The sequence below is a fragment of the Gobius niger genome, assembly GCF_951799975.1.
Source record: "Gobius niger genome assembly, chromosome: 7".
Taxonomy (NCBI): Eukaryota; Metazoa; Chordata; class Actinopteri; order Gobiiformes; family Gobiidae; genus Gobius; species Gobius niger.
In genome coordinates, this window is record NC_136858.1 from 1,034,991 (window position 1) to 1,046,285 (window position 11,295).

Genomic DNA, 11,295 nt, shown 5'->3' on the forward strand with positions numbered 1-11,295 from the left:
GTGTGAGAGAATGTTTTTAAATCTGTAAAGCTCTTTGTGTTACATGACATGTATGAAAAGCGCTATACAAATCAAATTGAGTTGATAATTCTGCATTTGTTAAAGTCGTTTTTGAATAATTAGAGAAAGTTTAGATTTTTCTCCATATTGTTTTCCCCCTTAACTGTTTTCAATATTACAATTTTGTCAGAAGATTAACACTAAAACTGAATGAACACTGCTTTAGTTTGCTTCAAAACGTCTTTAATGCATCTGAACAAAGTCCCACAGGATTTTGGGGAGATATTTTTTGAAGGGGATCTTGTGCCTCCTCAAGGCTCGCGCTGCCAGACACTGCAGGCTCATGTTGGTCTGGCTCCTGAGCAGATCCTTGGCCTCACTGGTGGAGCACAAGTCCAGGGGAGTCCTCTTAAACCTGGTGGCCATGTCCATGTGTGCGTCCGCCTCCACCAGGCTGCTGATGATGGTGTGAAGCGTCCGGAAGTCGACGGACTGGTCGTGAATGGCGATGATGTGCAGTGGCGTGTTACCGTCCTTGTCCACAGCGTTGACCTGAGCTCCACATTCAAGCAGAAGCTTCACCACCTGCGCGTCGGGGAATCTGTACAATTCGTAGTTGCCGTCGACGACGGTGAGTGAGCTGACGGCCTGGTGCAGTAGCGTGCAGTCGAATTCAGAGCGCACGTCCATCTTAATCATGCGATAGATGTGTTTGTTCATCTGCACACGCTGCTCCTCCCCACAGGTCGTCTTGGTGGAGATGAAGGAGAGTAACAGGAAGGCAAAGATGTTGAACCTGTAGTCTTTACGAGCCTGAGGCCGCTCCTTCTTGGCTGCAGAGTCCACGCGACTGATGAGGCGCTCCATCTCCAGCACTGAGCAGCTCATCGCCTGCTCCACAGACACTGCGTCCAGAGGCTCGTGGAGGCGCACCATCTGGAAGAAGATCCTCACAAACCTCTGCATGGCGTTGTGCGAGTTGTCAAACTTCAGGCTACTTGCGAAACACGCTCCTCTGTAGAAGAGCGGGTCGAGCACAAAGATGTTGTCTGAGCCCAAGATCCTCTCTCGGATCATCAGAGTCTCCAAGTGCAGCGCCTCCTGGTCCTCGTGGATGTTCTCCAGATCCTCCAGACTCTCACACTCCCTGCGCGGCCCGTACGCCTCGACGTGTGGCAGCCTCTCTTTGAGGATCGGTCTCCGCGGGTCTCTGCAACGCTCCGTCATGGCCGCATGGAGGTAATGGAACGCTTTCTTGAGGTCATAGTTTTCCTCATCATTGGCCAGTGACGCTCCCAGCAGCTCCAGCCCCTCGACGCGGCTCTTGGCGTCACATTCTTCCGTTAAAAACTCCACCACATCAGCCTTGCATCTCACTGCTGCCAGCTTCAGGGGCGTCATGCCGTGTTCGCCCTCCACCACAGCAGCCCGTCGACCCACCAGCTCCCTGACGATGTCCACAAGCCCCTCCTCCGCGGCGTAGTGCAGCGCTGTAGCTCCTCCGAGGGACTTAACGTCGGGGTCGGCTCCTCTCTCCAGCAGAACCCGCACCACGCCGGTGTGGCCCTCCATCGCCGCGGCCATGAGGCTCGTGTTGTTGGTGTGGTCTGTGACGTTGATGTCGGCGTGATGCTCCAACAGGCACTGCACGACCTCGAGGTGCCCGTAGGTGCAGGCCACATGCAGCGGGGTGGAGCCGGTGATGGGGACGGTGTGGTTGACGTTGGCCTGGTGATGAACCAACTGACGGACCACCTCCAAGTGCCCTGCTCTGGCCGCGCACCACAGGGCGGTCACCCCGCGGATCAGCGTCCTGCACACAGGACACACTCAGACATGAGAGACGTTCCAACAACATGGAGCCAATAATCCATCACAATCAATCTATATTTCAGACTAAAAATGATCCATTAAAGAACATGCATGTAAACCTCTTAACTCCAACCTGAACATGTTTTCTCCTGTTCTCCAAATCTAAAAGCTTCTTCAAAACAGAGGCAAAAAACGAGAAGAAAATGAGGATGTAAACGCAACAAAAAAAAGCTAAAAAGTGACAAAAAAAGCGACAAAAATGACAAAAACTCAACAAAAAAGTGACAGAAATCCAGCAAAAAAAGACAAAAAAATCCAGCAAAAAAAGACAAAAATCCAGCAAAAAAAGACAAAAATCCAGCAAAAAAAAGACAAAAATCCAGCAAAAAAAAGACAAAAATCCAGCAAAAAAAGACAAAAATCCAGCAAAAAAAGACAAAAATCCAGCATCCAGTGTAAAGGCGAGTTTAGACGGAGCGTTTGTGTTTGTGATCGATCATGAGACTGACCCGAGAGAAGACGAGACGCTCGCGCTGGTGGGAGGAGTTATTTTGAGGCGTGACTGACCTGCACACGGAGCAGCTGGATGTGCTTTGACATAGACATGCACTAGCCTAGCATTAGCCTAGCGCCACGTAACTCTTCAAACATAAGAACTCTGGATAAGTAGGAAATGAGGCCCTATGTCAAAAATCCTGAAATATCCCTTTAATGAGAACGAGGTGGAACAGCATCGTGCATGAACAATCATCAGCTAATTTAAGTTCAGATGCTCCGACAGAAAGCTAGCAGCGTGTTTGTTGGTTAGTTGAATAAAGTATCCACTGACCCGTCAAAGTCGATGGAGCCCAGCTGCTCCGTGTCCAGTCCACCACTGTCCAGCAGCTGTTCCACCGTCTCATGGTGGCCGTGTCTCGCCGCGTCCATCAGTGGATCGTACGTCTGTGAGAGAAGCAGGTCGTCCTCCAGTTAATACATGTAGCACTAGCTCTGACGCGGGAAACGTTTACTTACCTCCAGAGACGCCATCTTTTTATCCAGAAAACGATTGTTTAATGTGTAAAACAAACAGTAACAGTAACAACACTTTGGCTGTGGCTGGTGACCATAGCAACCCAGTCTTTACATAAAAACATGTTTTTTAAAATTTAGTTTATGTTTGTTTTTAATTTAAAGGATCTATAGATACAGACGGCATCTCTGGAGTCGCCCATATATGGTCATGTTTGAAACCAGTTAAGGGGGAAAACAATTTAGAAAAAATGTATATTTTCTCTAATTATTCAAAAACTACTTTAACAAACGCTGAAATATGAACATAGTTTCTACTAAATAATGATACAAAGACATGGGGAGGAGCAAAGTGGTTCAACAGCCCATAAATACATGAATAACGGGGAATGCTAAAATGATGCAACTTGATGCTACATGTTAGCATTGGGCTAATGCTAACGGTTAGCTCGAGCTAGCTACAACTGCCGTTTTTTCACTTCTACTGAACAATCTGCTGTGAGAAAATATCCATATGGACCCGATTTACACTTGACTTTATTTGCATGATAAATAAGTTCATATTCCACCAGAAAATGGCAAAAAAGAGGGGAAAATTGTGTTTCTCTAAAGATTCTATTTTCCCCCTCGGCGAAGCCACGCCCCCTTCTATGACGCGATGCCGTCTGTATCTATATCATGCTATTTTAGCCATTCCAAAGTTAAGTATAGGCATTCATATGATATATTGTACCTCTACCATTATGGAGCACTCATTTTTGTGATAAATATAAATGTTTTCTGGAGGTATTTTTCAAACCCGGAAGACACAACGCTTTGATTCAGTTAACTCCGCCCCCTCTCTCCGCACATACTTTGCCGTAATATAAATAAACAGCAATAAGTGAAGTTACTTCACAATGCAGTTTTAAGGAGTTGACATCTGCAACACAGCTTCATAAATGGCTAACACAAATGCTAATATGCTAACACACATGCTAATATGCTAACACACATGCTAATATGCTAACACACAAGCTAACACGCGTTTGGATTGACTCACCGCTCTGGTCCATCTCTGTTTACATCACTGGCAACTACAGCTGCCAGTGAATTACCGTAAATGTTACAGAATACCTTACCGTATTTTTAACGGTGAAAAAATGGCAACTACAGCTAAAAAAAAAAGTTTTTCTTTTTACGCTGTGGTTGCCAGAATATTTTCGTAAAAAATACAGTTAACATGTAAACAAGGTTCAGGAATCAGTATATAAATTCAAAACGGCTTTTAAACCTTTTAAATTAAATTACATGTTTCATGATTAAAATGTAAAGATGCAACCTTTTATTCAGCTGCCAGATTTCTACCATGAAAAATGTTGTATCACTTTGTCTTTTTTATAAACCAGGCAGCCGTGGTCTTTAGCTCCAAACACAATATAAAATCAAACAATAGTGTAAACTACCTTAAATAAACAATTAAAACTACTATTGCAATACATTTATTTAAATTACAGCTTATGCACTTTTTACATGCAGTTAAAGACTTTAGTTTTTGTAGCACTAAGTGCTGACATTAATAAGGGACTTTTAATGTACAATATTTGTTGAACTGTTCAATGACAAAAGCAGTATTCTGTGGGCCACTTTTAGTAAGCAGAACTAGCATTGCAGGATGAACCAAACGCCCGATACCTTAACCCGTATGCAAAGGTCTACTTACAGGCATGTGTTGAAAAGTACTATAGTACTCGCTGCAGATATTGTAGTTGTAGGTTAGAAGAATAGTCTTTTTCCAACAGTCCATATGAATGATGGTTTTTGGCAAGTTGTCCATACATGAGATGTGTCTCGCAGTATGAGGGGTCCTTGCGATTTTCCTTCATCCAGCAATCCCAAAAACTGCAAATAAAATAGTCATTAAATACGTTAATATGAAAAAAGTATTTAAATTATATACCGTATTTATTGCACCATTAGGCGCACCTGATTATAAGGCGCATTATCAATGATAATGTTTATTTTCATAAATAAGGAATACAAGGTGCATTAATTAATGCTGGTTCATCTGCAAACAAAGGCACGATTCAGTACGAATGAAGTTGATACAAAGGGAGCACCGGGATATAAAGGCACTGTTAAAATTAAAGGCTTTTATGTGCTCCTTATAGTGCAAAAAATACGGTAATAATAATGCATTAGCTTAGCTTATACAGCGCTTTTCAAGATGCTCAAAGTTGATTTACAATTGTGTGCATTATTCATTCACTTCATACTTTGTAGTAGTAAGTTACTATTGTAGCCACAGCTGCCCTGGGGTAGACTGATGGCAGCGAGGCAACGAGTCTGTGCCATCGGCCCCGCCGACCACCACCCAAGAGTCATTTTGTCACAATAGAACCTGAGTCAGCAATGGTTTTTAAATTGGCAGTATGATAACAAACACTGGATCTGGAGGGTCCATTATTTTTCCAGGTTTTCTGTGACTATACTTCACATCATAGCAGAGCACAGAAGGAGCACCTGGATCTGGTTGTATAATTTAGTGCATTTAAACACCTCTCCAAACATTGTCACTGTTACATGCAACTACTCTGACTAGAATCAGCCAAGACCCTTCGAACTTCAAAAGTTTGTGTTCAAAATGAACATCATTAACTTTTAGCAGGGCATTTGCTGCTGCATTTAACACAATAAACTATTGAATGTGTGGACTACTCAGACATCACTTTTGGTTATTTCATAAAGGCATTAGTAGATATTAGCCTATATGAAAAAGCGGTTTATTATTAAGGTTGTTACCTCAGATGTTTCAACAGTTGTAATACCGCCTTCGTCAGAGATGAACGTGATGCATCTTTTCAGGTTTTCCCAGGCCTGGCCCTCCTGACAAAAGCAATAATCAGTCAATCACGCCTCGTTTTAGCCACTACTCTCAAACATCAAATATAAATACAATATTTCATTGAAGTCAGTGACTGACATAAAATAATGCACCCAGCCCTTTTTTGCACGTGCACACCTTCTGTTTGTCGATGCATCCCTTGGCAATGCTGAGCCTCCGCCTTTTCTTCCTTGACGTCTGTGTGGACACTGGTCGTGGGGGCAGCCAGGCTTCTTCTGCAGTGCAAACAAATAATAACAGCAATTTGAATTATAGCAGCTACTGATAATCTTATTCAAATGCTTCCAGACCAGCAGTCCAGTACAACACTATCCTATATCCCCTAAAATGATGCTTGTTCATGCACTCACCCCAGGATAGCGAGTAGTCCTCCATTTCCCCCTTGTCCGGCTCAGTACTAGGTGTCAGATTGGGGTTGTACAGTTGGCTCTTGTACTTAGCTGAAAGTCCAGCCTCATCACTGAACAGTGCTTCAAAGTCCAGATCAATCTGTTTAAAGAATAAAAGTACAAATGTCAGAAAATGCAGTGAAAATGTGTGTTTACACATCACCTACAGATCATACACCCTGTGATCACTCTGAAACATGTTACCTGCTTCTACAGAAGATCAAGCTAGTGCTTGCTGTCTTGTATAGATGCTACGCACTCTCAAATTCACTCATATTACCAATGCCCAAACTTCAAAAATCTTGAAGCTCTGTGCTCTGTGCACATGCTAAAATATTGATAACAGGACTCTCTCCATTCTCACCATTCCCATGGTCCTTCAGAGCCTTCCTGAGGTCCTGCAAAATACACAACACATCAACATCAGTAAAAATGATCAAAATATTAACAAGTAACATATTATTAAAAGTAAAACTCACAGTATTATTTGTCATTATACAATTGCACTTACCAGATGTAGAATTAGTCCTGAAACACTGAAACACTGCGACTCTGCGCTGTAACTGTGGGCCAACCTGACCAGCATGTTTTTGGAGGTGAAACCTGGTTGGTTGCCTCCAGTGCTCCTCTTAAACGCTGCATCGCTTCCTGAGCTTGTCCCGGTTTCAGAGCATGGTGTCCCGCACTGGTGGGCTTCTCCACTTCCTCCTTCCTCCTGCGCAGCTCCCTCTGCTTCTCATCTTCGTCTTTGTCCTCCTCCTTCTCCCCTGGCCCTGACAAAATTTTCCACCTGAGGGTCACAATATTTCTGTTTAATATAAGAGTAAAACGTAAGAGCAATGACGCGGCATAACCACACCATGACAGCGTATATTAACCTGTATCAAAGGTTATTCAAGTTCCTGATTGTGTGCAGTGAACACACACGTGACTCCTGGCTGTTCCTTCAGTGGTGCTGCTCTTCTTCACATTTTGTACATTCACACTGCAGATGCAACATGACCAAATACACACAATGAAAAAGTGGTTAAAAACAAGAATTAAATATAATCTTATAAAATGGAGGATGTGACAGTTCCTCTATTTGTGTGTATTTTAATAGATAAAGCTCACAGTGGTGAGTACAGTTACAAACAACCCCTAATTTAACCTCTTACCCCCCGCCTTAACTTAGTGCATTTTCTCCAGTCTAGCTTTACCCAAATGTAAAAGCTTCTGTTCTGAAACTTACAGCCTATAGACTAATGCCTCATTTGAAAGCTAAGACCTACAAAACTGATCGTGACCTTTTTAAACTGGAGAAAATGTGCTCAGTTCAGGTGGGGGTTAAGAGGTTTATTCAATGACAACTGATATGGAAAATTTAAACTTTTCCTATAATAAAATCAACACTCAGGTTTATACAGAGGCTGCACCTTTCTACGTAGTATGTTACAGTATATATTCACATAACATTTAAAGCAGTAGTAAGTAACTCTTCCCCCTAGAGGCCATAAGCCTAACTGCAGGTGTCATAGCAAGTTATGATTTTTTAACTTATTAAATGTATTGCAGAGTAAATACTACACTGACAGGAAAGGCGAAGGGAGAGAGGGTTACTGTGCATCCAATTATACAATGGAAATATTTTTTTTCACTCAAACTTGGCTGTAAATACTGTTTAAAGTGACGTTAGCCCGCAGTTAGCTTTGCCCGTTAGCATGCTAGCTTCTTCTTCGTGATTCCATTAGTGTGTGTTGCTTTCTCCGGACCGGGGGCAGTCAAGTTACAAACATGGTTTTCTGTCCAGAGACACCAGGGGGAGATGAAAGACCCTCCAATCATCCCATAAGCACTTGTATTACCCCCACAGGGACTACGGAAAGGATTTATTAAGGTCAACACGTTACTTAGTACTGCTTTAATGTTAGTGAAATAGTAGAATAGTTCAGATTGCTTTATGCTAGTAGGCTTATAAGACTGCTATAATAATGATTCAATTATATCTAGAAGCTGTTGTAGTCTGCACTGATTTCCAAACTAGAGGTGGCTGTAAACCACAGACAAACCAACGACAACTTTATTTGCGCATAATCACTGACGCTGTATAAGCACTTCAATCACATTACTTGCATTACCAGACAAAGCTAGGCGGTGTGACTGGGTGTAAAGCTCAAAGTTGTACGTGCATCTCTCTATCACTGCGGTACCACGCTTCCCCTCACCGCTGTTTTCTCCGCTGTAACGTTAGTGCACGTGGCTCCTGACGCCTTTTCCACCTCCAGCAGCGCGTGCACGTCCTGTAGATACTCTCTGTCACTGCATCCAACAGATCAGTTTGTGGATGCAAAACAACTTTCTCCAACTAAACTCAGACAAAACTGAGATCATTGTTTTTGGCCCACAGGCACAAAGAGTTATCTGTCACCTTGAGTCTCTCTCCCTAAAACCAAAAAATCTGGTTCGAAATCTAGGAGTAATCATGGACTCAGACCTGAACTTAAACAGCCACATCAAAGCAATAACATCAGCAGCTTTTTACCATCTGAAAAACATTGCTAAGATCAGAGGAATAGTGTCAAAACCAGACTTAGAGAGACTTATCCATGCATTTGTCTCCAGCAGGTTAGACTACTGTAACGGCCTGCTCACTGGCCTCTCTAAACGAGCTATCAGACAGCTACAGTACATCCAGAACGCTGCTGCCCGAGTCCTGACAAGGACCAGGAAATACGACCATATTAGTCCAGTGCTCCGGTCTCTGCACTGGCTTCCTGTCACTCAGAGAATAGACTTTAAAACAGCTCTGCTTGTGTACAAGTCTTTTCATGGTTTAGCACCAAAGTACATCTCTGACATGTTACAGCCGTATGAACCATCTCGGGCCCTGAGAACTTCAGGGAGGGGCCTCCTGGTGGTTCCCAGAGTCAATAATAAACACGGTGAGGCTGCGTTTCAGTTTCATGCAGCTAAAATCTGGAACAGTCTTCACGAGGATGTGAGACAGGCCTCAACTCTGACAATGTTCAAATCCAGGCTGAAAACAGTTCTGTTTGCCCGTGAATATGACTGAAAGTATTTTATCTGCACTCTTGCCTTTTACTGTAATTGATTAAATTTTATGTTGGTGTCCAGAGGAGAAGGACCGACATAAACAGAGGTTAGGTAACTTTGTGTGAATGAGCAAGAAAAATAGTGCTCAAGACAGAGCGAAATAGTGCTCAAGACAGAGCGAAATAGTGCTCAAGACAGAGCGAGTCAAAACAAGACTTAAAAATAGTGCTCAAGACAGAGCGAGTCAAAACAAGACTTAAAAATAGTGCTCAAGACAGAGCGAGTCAAAACAAGACTTAAAAATAGTGCTCAAGACAGAGCGAGTCAAAACAAGACTTAAAAATAGTGCTCAAGACAGAGCGAGTCAAAACAAGACTTAAAAATGCATATAACTGAAAGTATTTTATCTACACTCTTGCCTCTTACTGTAATTGATTAATTCTATGTTGATGTTTTTATTGATTGTATTTGTTTTCTTATATTTATGCAACTGTGAAGCACTTTGAATTGCCTTGTGTATGAATTGTGCTCTACAAATAAACTTGCCTTGCCTTGCACGTTCATATGACCGTTATGCTACTGTGACCGGCTGACATCGCGGGTTTAGCAGCTTCCATTGTATTCACGGAGAACGTAACCAGGGCTCGACACTAACTTTTTTCATGACCGTCCCGACACCGTCCCGAAAACCATTTGGCATCGCCCCGAAATGGATGTGAACCGTCCCGAATTTTATAGAGCTCTCGCTCTTTTATAGGAAGAGGGGAGCATGCACACTCGCTTACATAAATATTAGGGCTGCAACTATTGATTATTTACATCGATTTGTCGAGTAATCAGATATGTATTGCATTTATATTGAAAAACTACATTTCATGACTTTAGAGCAGATTATAAAAGGAGAAAAAATGTTTTAAACAAAGGATCTTTCTGCTAGAAATAACATCATTTATTCTTAATTTCTTAGTTTGTCCCAAAAGCAGCAACATTTGACTCTCATTAAGAGACGCCTGTCCTTATGTCCATGACGAGGAGCGAGAGCAGCTTCAGAGTGTCTTTATATTATTCAGTACTTTTGTTCTTATTCAGGTGAAGTAGGTCCTGACTGGAAACAGAATCTTGAAATGTTCTGCTGAAGCTCAGGTGATTCATTTCTTTCCCAGGATCTCAACCAGAGGGGTTTCCTAAAAGAGGAGAAACATTTTATTTATTTTTGTCACAGTATTGCTATAGCAGGGATTAATGTGTCAGTGTTTATGGTTCATAAATGTATTTGTTGTGAGCCATGAAAGGATGGATATGAAAAATTTAAAGTACGGATGAAACAGTGTGACTGTTGGAGTTTTATTCTGCTTTTGAAATAGTGTGACCACCATAAATAGTTTAAACAGACCAATGGGACAATTTGGCAGAACTTTGAAGTACAGAGGAATTAGTTTAGTTTTTTATTGATCAGGTATTTTTTTTTATCCCACTAAAAAGACACATCTTTTCATTATTACAACTTTTATAACACTGGGCGAGCAACAGATTGCAATATATTATTAAGCAGTTAAACACAAAAATCATGAAGGCTTCAGTGATAAAGTGGGACATGTTAAGCATGGAGGAGAACGACATGGCTCTGCAGGACAGTCAAAAGAGGGACAGGTGGTCACGCTACGTAAATCTGTGTTTTTATTTATCTTAATTTAAATCGTAGCTACAGCGTAAAGATATTTAGCGCAAACCACTTTGCAGCGACGGAGGAGTAGATACAGTAGGATGTAAAAGTCTGTGTTTGGTGAGGGGTGGAAGGAGAGAAGTTACTTTATCATGTCACACTTTGAAGTAACAGTGGATGAAAGTGTAGATGGTCCTGATGGTAAATCATCACTGATGCAGTTGTCAGTATTGTTGTGGCGGTAGCGGGGGAGTCTTGTCCTTTCGCCTCGTTCGCCTCCGTCCTGTCTTCGCCTCTCGTTGTGGAGTTTCTTCTTGTTTGAGTCGTGTTTTGATGATTACAACAGCCTGGTTCTCCGCTCCGCTACCTGGCTCTGCCCGGCTACGAGTTTTAGCACAGCGAGCTCCGCTCTGGTGTTTACAACCATAGAGCTGTGCTCTTGAGAAGCGGCCGTGCGGAAACAAGCGCCACTTAGTTCCGAGCGCGTAGGCCCCGTTTCATAC

The 11,295-nt window shown here is 42.5% G+C and overlaps 1 protein-coding gene across 1 annotated transcript; it reads right to left on the bottom strand.

Moving 5' to 3' along the window:
- Positions 1 to 243: 243 nt before the first annotated feature.
- LOC306965107 (protein fem-1 homolog B-like) lies at positions 244 to 6,469 on the bottom strand (the record flags this gene model as incomplete). Its single annotated transcript, XM_079559350.1, has 5 exons — positions 244 to 1,813; positions 2,642 to 2,754; positions 5,825 to 5,922; positions 6,058 to 6,196; positions 6,461 to 6,469. 5 exons carry the CDS (start codon positions 6,467 to 6,469, stop codon positions 244 to 246), a joined length of 1,929 nt encoding a protein of 642 aa, XP_079415476.1.
- Between the last annotated feature and the right edge of the window lie 4,826 nt (positions 6,470 to 11,295).